Source organism: Hypanus sabinus, chromosome 16, assembly GCF_030144855.1.
Source record: "Hypanus sabinus isolate sHypSab1 chromosome 16, sHypSab1.hap1, whole genome shotgun sequence".
Taxonomy (NCBI): domain Eukaryota; kingdom Metazoa; phylum Chordata; class Chondrichthyes; order Myliobatiformes; family Dasyatidae; genus Hypanus; species Hypanus sabinus.
In genome coordinates this window covers 46225117-46248182 of record NC_082721.1, presented here as the reverse complement: position 1 = coordinate 46248182, position 23066 = coordinate 46225117, and the positions used below count along the sequence as shown (strand labels likewise).

General features: G+C 44.7%; 1 protein-coding gene across 1 annotated transcript in view; it reads right to left on the bottom strand.

Moving 5' to 3' along the window:
- Window positions 1-493: 493 nt before the first annotated feature.
- The window catches only part of LOC132406271 (cyclic AMP-responsive element-binding protein 3-like protein 3), a 44178-nt gene continuing 21605 nt past the window's right edge, over window positions 494-23066 (bottom strand). Inside the window, exons 4-10 of the mRNA XM_059991681.1 lie at window positions 22420-22526; window positions 19976-20083; window positions 13080-13186; window positions 11905-11973; window positions 10101-10185; window positions 5964-6060; window positions 494-2185 (exon numbers count right to left, since the gene is read on the bottom strand). Of these exons, the coding sequence (XP_059847664.1) occupies window positions 1836-2185; window positions 5964-6060; window positions 10101-10185; window positions 11905-11973; window positions 13080-13186; window positions 19976-20083; window positions 22420-22526 (923 nt within the window). The 3' untranslated portion in view covers window positions 494-1835. The remainder of the gene's footprint in view (window positions 2186-5963; window positions 6061-10100; window positions 10186-11904; window positions 11974-13079; window positions 13187-19975; window positions 20084-22419; window positions 22527-23066) is intronic.

Here is a 23066-nt window from a genome sequence, read left to right as displayed (position 1 = left end):
CACCAGTGTCCAGTGTACCAGTGCTTGCCCGGAACATAAAGTCTACTGTTCCCCATGCATGGGCACATCTATCCTTTCTCACTGAGTGTTTGTTAAGTAGCAGCACATGCAGATCAACAAACCTTTTAAGTTTTAAAAGGGCTACTGCTCTTGAAACAAATTGTAAGCACTTTATGCAGAGTGAGGCTCGCTAAAGAGGTGTTCAGGGCCTGAGGTGACCACCTTCCAACGGTCAGAGCCCCAACCAATGGAGAGCTTATCATTTTATTCCCACTGACTGGTTTGAACAGAATGAGTGAATGCCTCACTCAGTCGATGGGTCAAGGGCAATCACTCTCACTCACCTCTGAAATTCAGCATCGCTTCCCTGATTGGACCAGAGGTTTGACTAGCACTGAAACCTCATGTGAAGAGTATTATATTCCAGGTTCTATTCTCTGGTGGGGAGGAAGAGGTTAATGTTTTTTTACAAAAATCCTTGAATACATTTTTAAAGAACTGTGGGATTTTAATGATTTGTATTCAATCTGATTACAGTATGAAAAGCTTTGTAAAATGTTCAACATCACCCATTTAAGTCACAATTAAAGCCAAGTGCAAGAATAGGAATAGGCCAGAAGCGGTAAACAGTGGCAGGGTACAGGAGAGAGGGGGAAACGGTGAGGTGTGGCTGGATGGTGGCCAAGGAATTCGGTGGAGGGAGGTGAGTTAAGAGTATAGGAAAGTGGAGGTGGAGGTGAAGTCAGGATAGATAAGAAGGTTGGGATGGATGGGGAGGAGGGCTGCATTGGAAAATGGAGAATGGGCTGAGGGCGCACAGGAGAATGGACATGGATGGGGTGCGATGTCAGGGTAGATGGAGGTTGATAATGAATGGGGATAAGGGGATGGATGAGTCGTGGAAGTGGGGGAGAGAATAAAGATTATGAAAGGGGAGTATGGTGAGGGGGAGTGATAAATGGTGAGGCAACTGGGTCGTGAGCAGGAGTGAAGTCCAGGGTTAATTGTCCTTGTACCATGGACAAGAAAAGTCATTCAGGAGAAAGAGATCGTTATAAGCAACCTCCACAATTTACTTGCCATTTTCCATATCAAAGGCAGCCCACCTGCTTACGTAGTGACTGAGCCACTTGTGCCGCAGGCAGTGACGGTGTAGGGGACAGCCCTCCTTCATCCAACAGCCACCAGAGAAGGGGGGAAACAGGTATCAGTGCTGGGGAGGAATCAAAGTGACTGAGCTGTGCGAGAGCTCAGTCTTATATGTCAGAAAGGAGAGTGAGAGGGATCAATCGCAAATGCAACCCCTCAGGAAGAACCTTGCTGTCCTAACGCAGCTGATCCCGTCCCTATGTCAAGAAAGAGTGGAAACAAGGTGACCAAAATCACACAATGGTCCCTGCAGACAAGGTGCTTTCAGCTCCACTGAGCTCTAGCTTTGAGAAGTTCAGACAATATAATGACTGAACCGTTTGTGCTGCAGGCAGCAACGATGTAGGGGACAGTCCTCCTTCATCCAACAGCCACCAAAGAAGGGGTCAGACAAGATACGAAGCAAAGTTTGCCACAGCAATATAATAAAGATTAGCAGTTACTTCTTAAAAAATTTAAATATACAAATTGTAGTCATATAAAACCAAAATATGGAAGATCAATATATATATTTGGACTGCAAAATGGTCAATTTGGAAACGTGAGGCTGTTTCTAATGTGGAGGGAAATCTGGTAGAATATACTCTGACAGAAAAATATGAATCTCACTGGTATGTTCAAAACCCATTCAGCCAAATTTAAATGTCAATTAATAAGACAGAGACCATTCTGAAATTCAGAAACCACTACATTTCATCGCCATGGTCAGGAGTCAGTCCAGAAGAGCTCATTTCAGTCCAGACGGAATGGCTGTGTCCTGTCGTGTGGTGGTCAGGGTCAAGCTCTTCCAGGAGTATGACATCCTCGGAAGCTGTGCCATTCCTCAGCGAAGGGTCTGCTCGGTCAGTGGCAAAGCTGTGAATGATCCTAGTGAGCTCTTCACCACTCTCAGCTTGGTCCTGCATGCTGGCACTGCCAATGCTCTCCAAGGTCAGCTGTTCACCCCAGTCCTGCTTCTTCTCCGCTGAAGTGCAGGGATTTGCCAACATCTGATGTACACGGGCTGACTCCACATTGTGCAGAGACCTCGAGAATACTACAGAGAAAATACATATTTTGGTTACCAATGTCTACAGGAAGAAATAAGCCAAAGAAAAACAGGGCAGGTTCTCATTCATGTGCCTTTTCTTAATGGTCTAAAATGATTTATCGATCATCGGGGTCTCTCTTCCCACCATCACAGACATTTACACTACACGCTGCATCTGCAAAGCAAACAGCATTATGAAGGACCCCATGCACCCCTCATACAATCTCTTCTCCCTCCTGCCGTCTGGGAAAAGGCTCCGAAACATTCAGACTCTCACGACCAGACTATGTAACAGTTTCTTCCCTCAAGCTATCAGAATCCTCAATATCCAGACCCTGGACTGACACCTTACTGCCCTATTGTCCTGTTTATTACTTATTGCAATGCCTGCACTGTTTTGTGCACTTTATGCAGTCCTGGGTAGGTCTGTAGTCTAGTGTAGTTGTTTTTTTTTCTCTGTGTTGTTTTTTACATAGTTCATAGACAGTAGCATAAGATGGTGTCAGCTTGGAATATGCAATACCTTGAAAATGGACTTAATGCACATTCTTGAGATGAAATACTGGTGAAGAATGCCATTTTGTGCTCTCTCCCTCTCTCTCTCAGAGAGAGAGACAGAGAGTGAAAGCGAGAGAGAGAGAATCAGAGAGAGAGAGACAGTGATACAGAGACAGAGACAGAGAGACAGAGAGAATTGTAGATAGTTAGATAGAGCTCTTATAGCGGGGTCAAGGGATATGGGAAGAGGGCAAGAATGGGCTACTGATTGTGTATGATCAGCCATGATCACAGTGAATGGCGGTGCTGGCTAGAAGGGCCGAATGGCCTACTCCTGCACCTACTGTCTATTGTCTATTGTATGAATCAGTTCATTGATAAGTATTACTTTGTTCTTTTCTTTATGGTATTAAGTGTTCTTCTTCCTTTCTGTATTTTAATGTTTTTATAACTTTAATAAAGTAATTTTTTAAAACCTTTAACACACGTATAGTTATTATCCATGCGCCTCCTTTGTTTATGGATACCTTCTGTTGTTGAATCAGGAAGAACGAAATATGTTTGCTACATCTACAATAACCACAATAGTTCATATCCTTCCTTACCTCGCCTATGTAAATCCCTGTCTAAATGCTTCTCAGGTGTGCAGGTTTCTGATTCTATCGTCTCTTCTGGTAGCAAGTTCCAGACATCAACTGCTGTCTGTATAAAAACTAAGACTTCAGATTCCATTTATAACTCCTTCCTCTCACCTTAAATCTCTTCCCTCTTATTATTGATATCCCTACCAGGAGAAAAAAGATTTTTACTTCCTTTCCTGTCTGCCTCCACAATGATATACACTGCATTAGGTCACACCTTGGGCTAGGTCACTTGGGAAAACAAGCCCCGACAGTCCAGTCTCAAGTTCTCCAGACAACATCCCGATTAAACTCTTCTAGTGTTGAGTGGCATTTACTTGCCCCAAATAGAGGGAAAGTTCAACCTAATAGACATCGATGGCCTGTTGGACACTTCCCTTCAAGCGAGAAATTTATGGTGAGCTCAGGACCTGGGGCAGGTCCAGGGTATTCATTGTCTGGATACTAATGACAGGGGAGCCTGGAGAGAGGGAAGATGCTTTGAGATTGGGCTAAGTCTGGAAAATGGACAAACTGTAGGCTCAAGATGGCCTTGGGATCAGAACTCAATATGTTTTTACCCAGGGATAATGGTTTGGTGGGGCAGGAAATGGAAGAGATGAGATGCAAGGTCAATGCATGGGGCATTGTTTCATGAGGCTGTGGGAGGAGAGTGGAATCCTGTGGAGAGCAAGTAAATTAAAACAAAATTAAAAGAGACCAAGCTCCCAGAGCTAGATTGAGGCAGTTCCAAGAGGTCCCAGCACAGAGAACAGTAAAAATCATGACTGTAGAGCTGTTCCTCAGAATAATGTGGCCCAGATCCCAGGGAAAGACTCTGATTCAGATTCATTGATTTGTACATTGAAACATACAGAGAGATGCACTGTTTACGTTAAGCAACCAGTAACCTACATGACCTGAGGATGTGCTGGGGACAGCCCGAAGGAGCCGCCATAGGTTTCACTGCCAGCATAGCATGCCTGAAGAACCCTTCTGGGAGTAGAGACTCCAGTGGGAATCTCCTCACTGACACGAAAGCAGGTCAGAAAATGTCCAGGTGGATTTCCAGAAAGAAACGGCAAAAGCTCACTCAAGATGCACATGTGGCATATAGACACAAGCACTGAATAAAACTGTGCCACATTTCCAAACCTAATGGCCAAACCATTTTTGTGATATCCCCAGGCTATCAATACATCATGGGCACATCCTTCCACATCTTCAGGAGGTTCTGCCTCAAGAAGGCAACATCCATCAAGGGTTCCTACCATCCAGGCCATGCCATCTTCTTGCATTTACCAATGGGTAGGAGGTACAGAAGCCTGCTGTCCCTTATGGCTAGTTTTAAGAACAGTTGCTTCCCTTAAACCATTCAGTTCTTGAACCAAACAGCAAAACCCTAATCACTAAAGTTTAGTAATACTTTGACCACTTTGATTACTTTAAACTAAAATGGACTTGTATTAATTGTGTTCCTTCATGTAAAGATTGTGTAGAATTTATGATTCATCTTTTCTTGCAAATACTGCTTAAATGACACTACGTTCCTCTGATGCACCCATTCACCCATGTACATGACAGTAAACTCAACTGTAACTTTATTTACCATCCTGTCCTCATTAAAATAGTGTCAGAGGAAGTTTGGTGCCCACTTTAAGAACAGATGAAACCTTAATTTGAAGTACCTAATTCAAAAGACAACACCTGTCACAGTGGAGCAGTCCCTCAATGCTTACCCTTCAATATCAGCCTTGATTTTAATGCTCAGGTTTTTGATGTGAGGACAATACCATTCTATCAGAGATGTAGATGCTACTGACACCCAGATGACTGGTAATTAAGGATCAGCAGAGAACAGATTCCATTGATGCCCTAATGTGCAATGATACAGCAAGGATTCAAGCAAACCTTTTTGACACATTCTCTACCTCCAATTCACTGGAGAATATCCAGAAAGTCAGAAAATTCTGAAAAAGAGGGTGGACCACACTTTTCCATCAAATTAACCCTTCAACCAAGCTTTTGGAGATCTGCCCCAATATCTCATTTGGTTTAATCAAGTTTTGTCTATGAGGCACCTCCTGGTTAAAGGCATTATCTACATCCACACTACCGATAACCTTACAAAGGCTAGGGACAAATGAGTTTGCAGGCAAAGTCTCTCAACAACATCTGCAGAATCATTTGTGTTTAAGATTCTCCTGAGGGGCTTGTTTTAACATCTGCACAAAATCTGCCTCAGCCATTCCTGTGCCAGGTGTAATGTCAGCTTTTAATGTTGGCCAAAATTAACCTGCATTGATTTCAGTTTCCTAAAGGCAGGTGAAGTAAAAATTGGTTATCCAGTTTCAGCTCTTCGTGGAACAAGGAAAAGAACAGTCATTACCTTGTTGTTCCTGAATATGAAATCTTTCTTTCCCAAATATGTATCTTTCCTTGTGACGTGTTTCTCATGCTCAAATTATTGTCCTTCCTCCCCTTAAGGTTCTCACATCATTGGCTCAGTCAGAGAGATGAATTAGATTGTGAGAGATTCAACACAAACGTTTGTTTTGTTACTCCAAATTCCAGCATTTCCAGTCTATTATGCCTCTGCCAATGTGTAGTGTTGGAGTATTAGTCAAAGCAGCCAGCGTTACCTTAGTCTGGGTCCTGTTACTAACCTCGTACGGGAGTGTAGTCGCCTTCATTTGCACCTTGACTGGAGCTGAATGAGGTAAAGCTGGGGAAAATGATCAGACTGAAGGACAACACCAGCACCTGGAGAGAGAAAAGGCCAGAACTGACACCACAGCACTCCTAAAGAAATACACAAAACACTGGAGCAACTCAGCACCCATGGAGAGAAATGGACAGTTGGTGTTTCAGGTCGTGAGCCATCACCTGGACTTTGGACTTACCTTCCATCTTTGAACCACATGTTCTCTGGACTCTGTCAATGAGCCCCTTTTCCTCTCTGCCTTTGTCAAGTCATTCACCCCTTCAGTTTTGGCAGATGAACTGAAATTCAGATGTTTCATTCTGACACTGCCTTTGTAGTGAGCACTCAGCTCACTACAAGTGACATCCCTTTAATAATCCATCTCCTCATGAAGACAGGGTTATTCACCCTGTTGGCAAAAATTCTGGGAATTACATGGCATAAACCAGTGCTCCCAGCAACCACACACAATTGTGCTGATCTGCCTGGAGGGTCAAATCTCTGACAAACTACAAATGTGGCAGAACCAAGACTTGTTTAGCCACATACTCAAACTTTAGCAACGATGGAGTTAGGCAGGAAGCTGAAAAGCAGGACCTCTAGGGTAGCAATCTCAGGATTGCTGCCTGTGCCACATGCTAGTGAGTGCAAGAATAGCATGATCAGACGTATTAATGTGTGGCTGAGAGACTAGGGGGTAGGGCTTCAGATTCCTGGATCACTGGGGCTTCTTCTGGGGGAGGTATGACCTGTACAAAAAGGATGAGTTACACCTGAACCCAAAGGGGTTCAATATCCTAGCAGGCACATTTAAACTAAATGGGTTTAAACTAATTTGGTAGGGGGATGGGGACCAGAGTGATAGGGCTGAGGAAGGGGGAAACAGAAATAAATCAAAGATAACGTGCAACAGAGATGATAGAAAGGACAGACAGGAGATGAGGCATAATCACAGCCAGTGGGGTGAGTTACAGGGCAATAGAGGCATGGTGCAGTTAAAACAGAAAGCAACAAATACTGGACTGAAAGTGTTATATTTGAATGCATAGAGCATAAAGAATAAAACAGATGATCTTGAAATTCAGCTACAGATTGGCAAATATGATGTTTTGGCCATCTCTGAAACTTGGCTAAAGGATGGCTGCATTGGCAGCTGAACATCCAAGGATATACGGTGTAGCAGAAAGATAGTTTAGTAGGCAGAGGGGGTGGTGTGTCTCTGTGTATAAGGAATAATACTAAATCATTAGAAAGCGATAACATAGGATTGGAAGGTGTAGAGTCTCTATCAGTTTAGTTAAGAAATGGCAAGGGAAAAAGGATCCTAAGGGCAGTTGTATACAGGCCTCCAAACAGCAGCCAGGATGTGGATTAAAAATTACAACAGGAGACAGAAAAGGCATGGCAGAAAGGCAATGTCATGATAATCATTGGGGATTTTAAAATAAAAGTGGATTGGGAAAACCAGGTCAGTACTGGACCTCAAGAGAAAGAATTTGTAGAATATCTAAGAGACGGCTTTTTAGAGCAGCTTGTTGTTGAGCCCACTAGGGGATCAGCTGTGCTGGACTGGGTGCTGTGCAATGATCTGGAGGTGAAGAGAGCTTAAGGCTAAGGAACCCTTAGGGAACAGGGATCACAATATGATCGAGTTCACATTGAAATTTGAGAAGGAAAAAATAAAAACCAATGTGTTGGTATTTCAGTGGAATAAAGGAAATTACAATGGCGTGAGAGGGGAACTGGCCAAAGTTGACCGGAAAGGGACACGAGCAGGAAGGACAGCAGAGCAGCAATGGCTGGAGTAACTGCGAAAAATGAGAGAAGTGCAAGACATATATTCCAAATAAGAAGAAATTTTCAAATGGAAGAAGGACACTACTGTGGCTGACAAGTGAAGTCAGAGCCAAAGTAAAAGCAAAAGAGAGGGCATACAAGCAAGCCAGAGCTGGTGGGAAGACAGAGGATTGGGAAGCTTTTAAAAACTTGCAGAAGGAAACTAAGAAGGTCATTAGGAAGGAAAAGATGAATTATGAAAGGAAGCTGGTGACTAATATCAAAGAAGATACTAAAAGCTTTTTTAAGTATATAAAGGATAAAAGAGAGTTGAGGGTAGATATAGGAACAACACAAATGATGCTGGAGATAGTGTAATGAGAGATGGCAGAGGAACTGAATGCATATTTTGCAACAGTCTTCACAGTGGAAGACATCTGTAGTATACCGGACATTCAAGAGTGTCAGGGAAGTGAAGTCTGTGCAGTGAAAATTACAACTGAGAAGGTGTTTAGGAAGCTTAATGGTCTGAGGGTGGATAAATCTCCTTAACCTGATTCCCACTGGAGTCTCTACTCCCAGAAGGGTTCTTCAGGCATGCTATGTTGGCAGTGAAATCTATGGTGGCTCCTTCGGGCTGTCCCCAGCACATCCTCAGGTTGTGTAGGTTACTGGTTGCTTAACGTAAACGGTAACCAGCACCCTTGGGCTCTGAAGGAAGTAGCTGGAGAGATTGCGAAGGCGTTAACAATGATCTTTCAGGAATTGATAGATTCTGGCATTGTACGGGATGACTGGAAAATTGCAAATATTGCTTCGCTATTTAAGAAGGTCGGGAGGCAGCAGAAAGGAAACTATAGACCTGTTAGCCTGACATCAGTGGTTGGGAAGTTGTAGGAGTCGATTGTTAGGGATAATATTACGGAATACCTGGAGGCACATGACAAGATAGATCAAAGCCAGCATGGTTTCCTGAAAGAAAAATCCTGCCTGACAAACCTACTGCAATTCCTTGAGGAAATTACAAGCAGAGTAGACAAAGGAAATGCGGTAGACGTGGTGTACTTGGATTTTCAGAATGCCTTTGACAAGGAGCCGCACATGAGGCAGCTTAGCAAGATAAGAGCCCGTGGAATTACAGGGAGGTTACTAGTGTGGGTGGAGCATTGGCTGGTCGGCAGAAAACAGAGAGTGGAAATAAAGGGATCCTATTCTGGCTGGCTGCCGGCTATCAGTGGAGTTCCACAGGATCCATGTTGGGACCACTGTTTTTTACGATGTATGTCAATTATTTGAACTACAGTATTAATGGATTTGTGGCTAAATTTGCCAATGATACAAAGATAGGTGGAAGAGCAGGGAGTGTTGAGGAAACAGAGAGCCTGTAGAGAAGCTTAGATAGTTTAGGGGAATGGCAAAGAAGTGTCAAATGAAATACAATGTTGGAAAGCGTATGGTCATGCACTTTGGTGGAAGAAATAAACGGGCAGACTATTATTTAGATGTGGAGAGAATTCAAAATGCAGAGATGCAAAAGGACTTTGGAGTCCTTGTGCAAGATACCCTAAAGGTTAACCTCCAGGTTGAGTCAGGAGTGAAGAAGGTGAATGCAATGTTGGCATTCATTTCTAGAAGTATAGAATATAAGAGCAGAGATGTGATGTTGAGGCTGTATGAGGTACTCATGAGACCACATTTAGAGTATTGTGCGCAGTTCTGGGCTCCTTATTTTAGAAAGGATATACTAACATTGGAGAGGGTTCAGAGAAGATTCACGAGAATGATTCCAGGATCGAAAGGGTTAATATATGAGGACCGTCTAGCAGCTTTTGGGCTATATTCCCTGGAATTCAGGAGAATGAGGTCATAGAAACATTCCAAATGTTAAAAGGCCTGAACAGATTAGATATGGCAAAGTTATTTCCCATGATAGGGGATTCTAGGACAAAAGGGCACAATTTCAGAATTGAAGGGTGTCCATTTAGGTTTTTGATTAGCCGGGGCATCAAATGGTATGGGGAGAAGGCAGGGGAGTGGGGCTGGAAGAATTGGATCAGCCCATGATTGAATGGTGGAGCAGACTCAATGGGCTGAATGGCCTACTCTGCTCCTATATTTTATGGTCTTAACTCAGCAGATTAGGCTCATTTCGCATTCATTCCACCGCAGTCAGAGGAACTGAATATTGGAGAAAAACTCTAATAGGTGCCCAATGCACTTCCTCCTTCTTCACCACCGTCTTGTTTTAACACTCTCTGCTGTCACACATTTCACATGCAGATGCTGTGCAAACGTGACTCTTGAGATCATCTGACCCACTTACCATAACACAGGTGCTCGGCTGTGCCATCTTGCCTGTCGATTGCATGACCAGCGCTTGGAGTTTTCTCAGCTGTTGCAGCAGTGTCCTGTTGGAAGGAAGCTGTGTTTGAAATATCTCCAGATTTTAGTGCATGCAGTTTCTTTAACAAAAGATAAATGCTTCAGGAACCCACAGAGTCAGACCAGAGCAGCAGCAGCACTAACGGTACTGCTCAAGGGCAACGATTCACCTGTACATCCACAGACCCCCAACCCACCCCTCCCTGAGTCTTCGATACCTCCTGGGTCAAAGGCACAATATAGTAATTCAATTATTTCTATTTTTATTGAATTAGCTGCTGTGATCTGCCCTCTTATTTTTATTCACAATTTTATCCATAGATACAAACTTCCCAATTTTCCACAATATTTTTGTAGCCTTCATTAGTGAAAATTAGGTTTTTATTAAAGCTGATTCTGAGGGACTTTGGGAATGTTTAACACAGCAACGAGGTCTGTATTTATGGTCATAACTAGGGCAAGAGAGAAACAGGGGTGTGTTTATAATGGGGGGACGATCTGATGGGGCATTAAACAGTGTTGTCCTCAATTTGATCACTCCACACACTCCTCAAAACCTCTGCACCTGAAACCCTTCCTGACAGCCCCACAGGAGTCCTCTCGCCAGAAGGACCACAGCAGTTTAAGCTTGCGACCCACTCAGGATAGTTAGAGAAATACAGTAAATGTCTGCTTTGCCAGTAATCCCTGTATCCAGAAAAATGAACAACATTATCCACTCTATTGCACTGGTTCACGACTCCAGTTTTCCACAGGATTCTATGCCATTTATCCTGTCTCATTATACAATACAAAATCTAAACTCTTGCATCCTAGTCGGTTTAAAAATATTTTTAATAGGTTCTATAAGCTCAAACTCCAAAGTACTTCTCCCAATTTGATTTGACCAATTTAGATAAAGATTATTGTGGTGCCTTTGCAGTGTGATTCCTAATCTCTCTTGATTAATACTCCCTCCAGTTGTACACCTTCTGTTATCTCCATCCCCCATGAGTTCTGCCTTCATAAAATATCTACTTGTGCATCCATAATATTCCCTGGCCTATCCTCTGCTGAAATCTTCATCGGCAGCTCTCCTGGCTGGACCCATTCTGGAAGTAAAATTCATTCAAAACTCTACTCCTCTTCCCCTATCGGGCACCAAGTTCCATTCTCACATGACATGTAGCTGGGTTCACACACATGGGCTCATCCATCCTCTAACCTCCAAATTAAAATCTCACCCTTCTGTTTAAATCCCTGACTGTTCTCGTACCTCACTTAGCTCTCTACAGTCCTTGCCTGTATGTTGTGAATTCAGTATTTCTACCCACTACTCTCCACTGGAGACTAAGTTTCATAGTGTATAGTTCTCACCCTAAAGCTCCACTGCCTTGAGGCTTGCCTTATCCTTTCAGATTCCCCTTTTAACCCACAAAATAGGCCAGGCTTCTGGCCAAGCCCCCAACTCTCTCTATAGCTTCTCAAACACGTCTGTCTGTTGGTACCCCTGTGGAGTCTTCCTGTGCTTATAAAGTTGTCGTTGATTTACTTGGTACGTAATGTTAATAGTGAGAGGAAATAAGTTTCAGCAAAGTTCATTAATGTTGGAAGACACTAATCTTATCAGTGACAGGAGGGTACCAGAGGGATACAGCAAAATGATAGTCTAGTCCCAGCCACATACAGCAAGACCCTGTGGTTACAGAGACTCGTGTTACCGTCAGTAGTTGTGTAAACTATGTTCAGCAGAGATGACCACTTACATGTTCTGCTTCTCCAGGTGCATGACCTTCCTCTGCAGCTCATGGTTTTGGGTTGTGCAGGCAGCCATCCTGAAGTGAAAGAGAAACTCATTGGTTCTGATGTAGGTCTCCTTGGTCAGGCACAGAGCTGGAGCTGGCCTGGGGCACTTAGTATTGGATCGTATGCAGAGCGTGCATGAACACTTAGCATTCCGAGTGTCCTGGATCAGAACACACCTGCTGAGAGGGTTCTAGTCCTCCCCACCCCTTAAACCATTCTCCTTGCACGCCTGCCCTAATCATATTCTGCGGCTTGGTGGCCTTTCTCCATCTGATAACAGTCCTCTGAAGGGCCTTAGTTTTACTGCATGAATTGTCATTACATACATTTAAAATGGTGCTCTTATAGTGCAGCAACACACACAAAATGCTGGAGGAACTCAACAGGCCAGGCAGCCTCTATGGAAAGAAGTATGGTCTATGTTTCAGCCCAGAATGACAACTGTACTCTTTTCTATAGATGCTGTCTGGCCTGCTGAGTTCCTCCAGCATTGTGTGTGTGTTGCTGGATTTCCAGCATCTGCAGATTTTATCTTGCTTGTGATTTTTATAGCAGATCTGATTCCACACCGCAGCCTCTCAACCAAGATCCAGAGCCAAATTTTATTTACTTGATCCCCAATCTTTCCTTACCCCCCCCCCCAAGCCCCTCCTGAGGATTTCAGATGAAGGGATGATTGTTCTTGCCACCTCTTGTACTGAAGGCGCAGAGATGGACTCCAGAATTCCCACCATCGAGAAGGCTGAGCATGCTGCTAGTCGGCCTCAGGGCCGGCGTAGCTGATGTGTTTGGGCAGTACAGTGATACGTCAGGTAGAATTGTTGCCTCACAGCTGCAGCAACCCAGACCATGACTGCTGTCTGTGTGGAGTTTGCACATTCTGACTGTGAACCATGTGGATTCTGTCCACTTGCTCCACTTCAGACACCCAGCACCACATTACACGGCATGCAAGCTTCATTGGCCACTGCAGCACCAGGTATGGGTGTGAGTGGTGGAAACTGGAGGGATTTGTAGAAGCTTGGACAGGAAAAGGATTGGTGTGGGATAGGCCTAAACAATGCTTGGTGTTAGTACAGGCTAAGTGGGCTGAAGGGCCCATTTCTATGCTGGATGACTCCAGGTCATCCCTTACCTGTTTTCTAGGCCATCAATGTACTCCTTTTTCTTCTTGCGGCTCTCTTGGGCAGACTGTTTATTCCGGATCTTCCTCCTAATCTTCTTCAAAATCCGTTCTTCTTGCTGGCATTGGGAAGAAAACTCATCAATCTACCGAAGTTCAAGACAGTTGTAGAGAAAGGGGACTTGAAGGGGAAGGTGTGAGAGAGAGATGGGGAGAAGGAGGGAGAGGTGGGGAAGTAAAAGAAAGGAATGCAGGACGGGAAGTAAAAGGGTAAATTTTGGAGGGTAGATCTGTGGGTAAGAGCTGGAAGTAGAGATTGAGAGTGGGAAAGGAAAACAGCTCCAAGTATCTGAAGTAGAAAGTTGGCAAACCAGATAGGGCACAGTAAAGCAGGGAGATACTCGTATACTTTGTTTTGCTTAATTAGTTTCACTTATTTATGTATTATCATTATGTATTTTATATAATTTTATTATTTTTCATTTATAAATTGTATTATTTGATGTGTTCTTTATCTACTATCATAAGGTTTATGTTTTAATAAATATGTGCATATTTCATATATGAAATACATAAAATAGTAATTATTATATGGTATTAATTTATAAATAAATTAATTTAATTAATGAAAAACCTTAATCACTGCTTGCCATTTTTTAACCATGATTCAGGTACCAGTTCAATGCAGCAGCTGAATCAGAATCTGTGTGAAAGACAGGCAATAATAGGCATTGGACCATTGGAAAATAATACTGAAGAGGTAGTAATGAGGAACAAGGACACTGAATAAGTATTCTGTGTCAACTTTCACTGTGAAAGACACCAGCAGCATGCCAAAAAATTCAAAAGAGTCAGGAGGCAGAAGGCTCTAATACTAAGGAGAAGGTGCATGGGAACTTGAAAGTTTGAAGGTAGGTAAGTCACCTGGACAAGATTGATTACATCCCAGTAATGAAAGAGGTAACTGAAGAGATTGTGGAAGAGATTCTTTCAAGTATCACTAGACTCTGAAATCATTCCGGGGTCTAAAATATCACAAATGACACTCCATTCTTTAGGAAGTAATGGGAGACAAAAGACAGGACATTGTAGGCCAGTTAGCCTGACTTCAGTGGTTGGGAAGATGTTAGAGTCCATTATTAAGAATGAGGTTTCAAGGTACTTGGAAGCACGTGACAAAATAGACTGAAGTCAGCATGGTTTCCTTCAGTGGAAATCTTGGCTGACAAATCTTTTGGAATTCTTTGATAAAGTAACTTGCAGGTTAGACACAGAAGAGTCAGTGGGTGTTGTTTACTTGGATTATCAGAAGGCCTTTGACAAGGTGAGGCTGCTGAACAAGATAAGAGCCATGGGATTACAGGAAAGACACCAGCACGGATAGAGGTTTGGCTAACTGGCAGGCGACAAAGAGTGGGAATATAGGGAGCCTTTTCTGGTTGACTGCCAGTAAGTAGTAGAGTTCCACAGAGCTTTGTGTTGGTTCTGTTGCTTTGGATGTTGGAATTAATAGCTTTATGAACAAGTTTGAGGACAATAGGAAGATAAGTGCAGGGGAAGGTAGCGTTGAGGAAACAGGGAGTCCACAGAAGGACTTGGACATATTAGGAGAATGGGCAAAGAAGTGTCGGAAAGTGTAGAGTCATGCAATCTGACAATGAATAAAGGCATAGAGTAGTTTCTAACTGGGGAAATGTGAAGGGACTTCAGAGACTTTGCTCAAGATTCCCTTTAGGTTAACTTGCAGGTTGAGTAGGTGGTAAGGAAGGCAAATGGAATGTTGGCATTCATTTTGAGAGGACTAGAATATAAAAGCAAGGATGAAATGCTGAGGCTTTGTGAGCATTGGTCAGACCAGTTGATGGATTGTGATTAGTTTTGGGCTCCATTTCAAAGGAAAGACATTCTGGTATTAGAGAGGATCCAGAGGAGATTCACAAGAATAATTCCGGGGATGAAAGTGTTGACATGAAGAGTGTTGCAGGGGCTGGGCCTGTACTCCCTGGAGTTTGGAATAATAAGGGAGGATTTCATTGAAACCTACTGAATATTAAAAAGCCTAAATAGGGTGAACATAGAGGGGATGTTACGTATACAGGTGGAAGTCTAGGACCAGAGGGCACAGGCTCAGAATAAAAAGACAACCCTTTAGAACAGAAATGAGGAGGAATTTCTTTAGCCAGAGGGTAGTGAATCAGTGGAATTCTTTGCCACAGGTGGCTGTGGAGGCAGGAGGAATGGTTTCAGAATTTGGATGATTGGGATATCTTCCAGGGAAGGTCGGACCTATACAGAAGGCATGGCTTGCACCTGGACTGGAGGAGGACTAATATCTGAGCAGGAAGGTTTGCTAGTACTGCACGGGCTGGAGGTGGGGGTTTAAGCCAGGGTTGCAGAGGGATGGAAACTAGAGCACCAGAGCACAAAGTGGAGTGGTTGTAGAGACAGATGTTGTTAAGCCTACATACAAAGTTAGAAGTTGAAAAGTTGAGCATGGAGCGACTAATGTTCTGAGTTGTGTATATTTCAGTGCAAGGAGTATTGTAGGAAAGGTGGATGAGCTTAGGGCATGGCTCAGTACCTGGAATTATGTAGCCATTGGTGAGAATCTGGCAAGTGTCTATTGGGATAGGTTGTTTTCTGGCAAAGATGTACTTGGGAAAAATTGAAAGGTGAATATTTGAGAGTACAGAGTTTGTATGTTCCTGACAGGATAAAAGACAAGGATAACGGGTTTAGGAAACTTTGGTTTTAGAGAGATATTGAGGTAAGAAAAAGAAGGAGGTCCTAGTAGGTATAGGCAAGAAGGAGCAAATGCAGTGCTTGAGGAGTATAAGAAATGCAAGTGAACACGAAAGGAAAACCTGGAGGGCTAAAAGAAGGCATGAGGTTGCTCTAGCAAACAAGGTGGAGGAAAATCCAAAGGGCTTCCACAGATATTTTAAGAGCAAAACGTCTCTTAAGATCTATCCTAGGCCCAACATATTGATACAATTACAAAAAAGGCAAGACAGCTGCTGTATTTCATTAAGAGTTTGAGGAGACTGGTGTGTCACCAAAGACACTCGCAAATATCTACTGATGTGCCCTGGAGAGCAGTCTTATTGGTTGCATCACCATCTGGTATGGAGGAGCCACTGCACATAATCAAAAAAGCTGCAGAAAGTTGTAAGCTCAGCCAGCTCCATCACTAACTTCCCCACCATCAAGGACACCTTCAAAAGGCCACCATCCATCATTAAGGACCCCCAAAGCTCAGGACATGTCTTCTTCTCATTGCAACCATCAAGCAGAAGGTCAGGAACCTGAAGACACACCCTCAACATTTCAGAACAGATTCTTCCCTCTGCCATCAGATGTCTGAATGGACGATGAACCCATGAACACTAACAGGAGAAAATCTACAGATGCTGGAAATCCCAGCGACACACACAAGATGCTGGAGGAACTCAGCAAGCCAGGCAGCATCTATGGACAAGAGTACAGTCAACATTTTGGGCCGAGACCTTTCATCATGAACACTTCCTCAGTACTTTATCACTCTATTTTTGTGCAACTTATGGGCTGAAGGCCCTGTTCCTGTGCTGTAGTGTTCGTGACTCTGTGACTCTATGATCAGTAAGGACATCAGAGATTATGGAGAGAAAGCAGGAGAAAGGGGTTGAGAGGGAAATTCAATCAGCCATGATCAAATGGTGGAGCAGACTCAATGGGCTGGATGGCCTGATTTTAGTCTAATATTTTATGAATATTCTATGTCTGGTATTACCTAGAAACTGGATGCAACCTGGATGCTCAGTGCTGGCACAAGAATAGAACCCTCTAAAAATAACACTCGAGGAATTGATGAAAGAGCAGTTTTTTTTTATTACAAAATCCTTTATTACAAATATCGGTGCTGTACAATATATACAAAACAGTGGCAAACACAATTACTGCACTACAAATAGACAATAGACATTACACCAGAATGTTGCCATCCCTATCCACGATGGCATTTACACCCTGCGGACCCCAACGGTCTCGAAACTCCTCCAAGGCCGCTGTGGACTGCGCGTGTTCCTTTTCAATAGTTACCCGGGCATGAACATACCCCCTAAACATCGCCAGGCAGTCTGCCTGGGGAGATCCTCCCGCCACCCGTTTCCAAGACCCACGGATGGCGGATTTCGCCAGCCCCAGGAGCAAGTTGACTAGGACATCCTCATCCCTCCTTGCCCCCTTCCTTACTGGATGACCATATATAAACAGGGTGGGACTAAAATGCAGCCAGAAGGCGAGAAGCAGCCCACGCAAATATGCAAAAAGAGGCTGCAGCCTCACACACTCCATGTACATGTGGTACACGGTCTCCTCCAGCCTGCAGAAGTGGCATGTGGGTGGGAAGTCCATGTACAAACTGAAAAACTTATTGCAGGGCACTGCCCTATGCAGTACCCTCCAGCCGAGATCCCCCAGGTGCATGGGAAGAACCCCGGCGTAAAGGGACTACCAATGGGGACCCTCCTCACCTCTGGGTGGAAGGACCGACCGCCATGGTGTGTCGGGACGGTGTACAAGGGCAAGGAAGTGGAGGATGTGGAGTAGCAGCCCATACAGATACCTCCTACTTGCATCCCTGAATGGGACTGTGGGTATCGATGAAAGACGGCTCAAGTTGTGTGGACACAGCTCCCGGAGAAGATTGCGGGGTCTGGGCCCGACCAGCAGCTGGGCCTGAGTCGGTCCACACAACTGAGCCGCACCGACAGCCACTGAGGTAGGGCAAGGGTCAGCTGGGACCCCGCCCTCCACCAGAGGAGGGGATTCCCGGCCTGAGGCGACCATGTTCCAGTCTCTCAGTAGGTCCTGATAGAAGCCGGGCAGACTCCGCAAAGCAGTACGGCTGATACCCGCCGGTGGTAGCCGCATGTCTTCATGAAGACAGCAGCCCCTCCGGAGGAAGAAAGTCGCCAACACGTGCCACCTGGGAGGGTGCTCGGCGTACAGGAATCTCTGCAGAGTGGGGGTGTTTACACTGGAAGGGAGGAGTTGCACTGAAAGAGAGGGTTTACACTGAAAGGGAGAGCTTACACTGGAAGGGAGGTTTTACACTGAAAGGGAGCGCTTACACTGGAAGGGAGAGCTTACACTGGAAGGGAGGGTTTACACTGGAAGGGAGAGCTTACACTGGAAGGGAGGTTTTACACTGAAAGGGAGAGCTTACACTGGAAGGGAGGTTTTACACTAGAAGGGAGAAGAGCCCGGATAGCTCATTCAGTAGAGCATCAGACTTTTAACCTAAGAAGTCTAGAGTTCAAGTCCCCGTTTGGGCTCTCACTTTTTACCTTCTGGCTGCATTTTAGTCCCACCCTGTTTATATATGGTCATCCAGTAAGGAAGGGGGCATGGAGGGATGAGGATGTCCTAGTCAACTTGCTCCTGGGGCTGGCGAAATCCGCCATCCGTGGGTCTTGGAAACGGGTGGCGGGAGGATCTCCCCGGGCAGACTGCCTGGCAATGTTTAGGGGGTATGTTCGTGCCCGGGTAACTATTGAAAAAGAACACGCATAGTCCACAGCGGCCTTGGAGGAGTTTCAAGACCGTTGGGCTCCACGGGGTGTAAATGCCATCGTTGATAGAGATGGCAACATTCTGGTGTAATGTCTATTATCTATTTGTAGTGCAGTAATTGTGTTTCCCACTGTTTTGTATATATTGTATAGCACCGATATTTTTAATAAAGGATTTTGTAATAAAAAAAAAGGAAGGGAGGGTTTACACTGGAAGGCAGGATTTACACTTGAAGGGAGAGCTTACACTGGAAGGGAGAGTTTACACTGGAAGGGGGGGTTACACTGGAAGGGAGGATTTACACTGGAAGGCAGGATTTACACTGGAAAGGAGAGCTTACACTGGAAGGGAGGGTTACACTGGAAGGGAGGGTTTACCCCGGAAGGGGGAGTTTACACTCCTGCTCCCACGTTTCCTCTGCTCTCCAAGTCTGACTGCCACACTAATACTGATTCCCCCATTCCTTCCTTCCTCATCATCCCCCAATCCCTTCCTCCCCATTCCTCCTCATCCCCAATCCTATCCTCTCCCATCCCTCCCCATCCCTTCCTCCTTCCTCATCCCCAATCCCTTTCTCCCCATCCCTTCCTCTCTCCCCCATCCCTGCCCATCCCTTCCTCCCTTCCCAGTATCACAAAACCCATCTGAAAGAAGAGTCAGGTTGATGTTTGGGACATATTAGATTAAACACAAACTCATCTTCCATTACAGATGGTTTTGGTTGTGCCATTGAATATTTTTTCTTTCTCCCCTCTTGCCCAGAGACATCTGCAGTGAAACGCCAGAGCCAGCACCAATACCAAGGCAGCAAACTCAATGCTCATGGGAATGGGTGCATCCAGCATTAACTGAGGCACCATGTTACCATCTGTTAATGCTCCGGCTTTTTCATCTGCTGGTTCTGTCATTTTGATGTTTGCTTAATATTCAGTTTTACATTTTCCAGTCTTCCAGCATCAACAGGAATTTGAGGGAAGACTGTTCCCCCATCCGATGACCCATGGAGGGCTGAGCTCAAGTTCCCTGCCCCTTATTCTGGACTCCACCCCTGAGCAAACTGTTGCTCTCCTTTATCCAAGCTACACCCCTATAGTAGGTCTCACCCAAGTAATCCAGGTCTTATTACGTAACCCATTTCTGAGGTGTGGTGTTGGGACTAAACGGTGTACTGCACACATTATAATCTGTGCTTTATTATAAACCGTGCACTATTTAAATTCCACCCCTCAGAGTCTCTGATGTGGAGGATATGGTTTTCAGATCACTAGCTATGCACAGATCCCATCTGATTCATTCCTGGTGGAATGGTCCCACCTTCCTTCCACCCAGTCAGCCACTGTGAGACTCTGACATACCTTAGTCAACGGCAGCTGCGATGGAAGTGTGACGCCTTCTTTCAACAGCAACTTCTTCTCATCCTCGTTGAGCACCAGCTCCCGGGCATGCTGCGGCTGTGGTTGGTACTGCCCAGGGGAGAAAACAGGGCAAAGTGAGAGAGGACACAAGTACTTGGAAAGAAGGTTCACCGTCATGAGAAGGCAAAGGCTGGGTCGGACTTGCTTTCCTTGCAGTGGAGGAGGCCGAGGAGAGACTTGACTGAGGGTCATAGATAGTGCAGAGATAAAGGAACCTCCATTCACCCCATGGCAGAGGTGTCTAAAACCAGAGGGCATAGCTTTAAGCTAAGGTTCAAAACTCAACATTGTTTATTGTCATTCTTCATAAGACAAGTGTAAAGGAGAATTAAGTAACTGTTACTCCGAATCCCGTGCAGTACATATAAAAACATAATATACAACAGAACACAATAAATATAAATGCATAAGATTAGTTTATATAACAAGACAGTCTGCATAGACATAAAGTGAGGGTGGGTAGTGGAGTATCTGTACATAAGGTGACTAAGACAGGAAATGACCTACAGATTTAGAGTGGATCTAAGCAGGACTGTTTTCACCCAGTGGGTAGAATGCCCTGACGAAGGGCTGGTGGGTAAATGATCTAAGCAGGACTGTTTTCACCCAGTGGGTAGAATGCCCTGACGAAGGGCTGGTGGGTAAATGATCTAAGCAGGACTGTTTTCACCCAGTGGGTAGAATGCCCTGAAGAAGGGCTGGTGGGTAAATGATCTAAGCAGGACTGTTTTCACCCAGTGGGTAGAATGCCCTGACGAAGGGCTGGTGGGTAAATGATCTAAGCAGGACTGTTTTCACCCAGTGGGTAGAATGCCCTGACGAAGGGCTGGTGGGTAAATGATCTAAGCAGGAATGTTTTCACCCAGTGGGTCGAATGCCCTGACGAAGGGCTGGTGGGTAAATGATCTAAGCAGGACTGTTTTCACCCAGTGGGTAGAATGCCCTGACGAAGGGCTGGTGGGTGTAGAGAGTCTCACAACACTTACAAAGCTTCTGGCCAAGCATTTGATTCTTCGAGGCGCAGCGGGCGACAGACCAGCTGCTGGTAAATGGGACTGAGAGAGAGCAGATGTCAGCAAGGACATGGTGTGCCAAAGCGCCTGACTCTCTGCTGTATTTCTCCATGACTCTATATTCCCTGAGGTGAGATCTCAAGACTTGGTGAGGTCAAGATCTCAAGACTCTATATTCCCTGAGGTGAGATCTCAAGAAAGAAAAGGTTCATTCATATACGTAACACCTTTCAATGTCCCAGGACATCTCAGATTCCCTTACAGCCAGTACTGATGCTTCTGAGCTCTGCTCTGAATTCACTGTATAAAGTCACAAACATAAAAGATTCTCCAGATGCTGGAAATCTTGAACAACGCATACAAATGCTGGAGCAGTTTAGTAAGTCAGGAAGAACCTCTGGAGGGGAATAAAGAGTCAATATTTTGGGCTGAGGCCCAATTCCCACAAAAAGTTCTCCCAAGAATCAATGATGTATTGGTCAGATAATCTGTTTCATGCTGGACTGCAGACTATGTTCCAGGCAGAACAGGGAAAGTTCTCCTGCACTTCTTCAACAGGGACTTCTATATATCCACTGGGAATGGTAAGTTGAGCCTTAGTTTAATGACTCCTCTGACAGGTGGACCTGATCTGACAATGTCCCATCAAGACATCAGCCTGGAATATCTGCTCAGGTCTCTGAACTGAACCCACAAACTTGGAAGTTCGGGTGATAATATCACTTGTACTGTCTCCTTCTTAGGTCTCTAACAAGAGAGTATCACATTCAGCAAATGTCAATTAGGATGTAATGCTCCCTGCATCAAGTAGTATTATTGTTACACAGCATTTTAAATGAGAGCACGTAATAAGTCTGTACATAGGAAGTATTTAACAATGGATCGATTAAGAAACTGGCTGATTCATACCGGATAGGATTTGTAGTAAACTATGTGTATACCTGTCTGGACACGCCCCTCTGCTGACTGCTCCTGTGGCTCCTCCCACAGACCCCGGTATAAAGGCGATTGGAGGCACTGCTCCTCCCTCAGTCTCCGAGATGTCATGCTCCCTTTTGCTGCTAATAAAAGCCTATCGTTCACCTCCCATCTCCGAGAGTTATTGATGGTGCATCAGGATTGCAGTTGAATTTTGAGAGAAGTTTGGGTACTTGTAGCTTAAAAGGGGAAGCATGCTGAAAGTGACCACACTAATTTGATGCAAAATTGGTTCCACTACCATATACCACTCACTCTGATCATGCTAAAATCAAACCCCAAAATTAATTTTGCACTCAAACTTTTCTTAAAACGTATACAGATTTGCCACCATCTTCAGGTTAGAGTACTCATTCAAAGCAACTTGTTCACACAGGGTAGCCACGGACTCACCTTTTCTGACACTTTGGAGAGAAGTAGGTCCTTGACAGTGAGTGCGATGAAATTGTTGGGAGCAGTCGGTGCTGGCATATCCTCAAGGAGTTCAGTGTTCCAGTCACCTGACAGAATAAACAAAGCGTTTACCATGGGGCTACAGTATCAGCTGGGGACGTGAAATTCACATTGCAAATACAGACACCCAAAACCCTGTCTTTGATGCACTATTGAATTCATGATTGATGCAGCAAAGCATCCAAGGCGTATCAAACATGAAACAGTCACTCCCAACAACAGCAGTTCAGTGTACCACATCTACACAACACACTGCAGTTACTTACTCAGGCTACCCCCGCAGACCCGCCCAAGCCTGCCGTCTCTCCTATCAAGAAGGCCAAGGGCAGGTGGCTCATAGAAACAGCACTGCCCTTCAAACTGCACATCATCTTCTTAGAAGCACAACACTGGACATTGATCATAACTTGAGTTAATTCCCTTCACCACCAGCACTGCAGTGGTTCAAGGTGGCAGTTCCCAAGGGAGGTCACAGACAGTAATAAATACCAGACTTGCCAGCAAACTCCAGGTCCCAATGAAGAATGAAGAAACATTTGGCACTAAACACTGACCAGAAGCTTTGAGAATGTTAAAGGAGAGGGAGG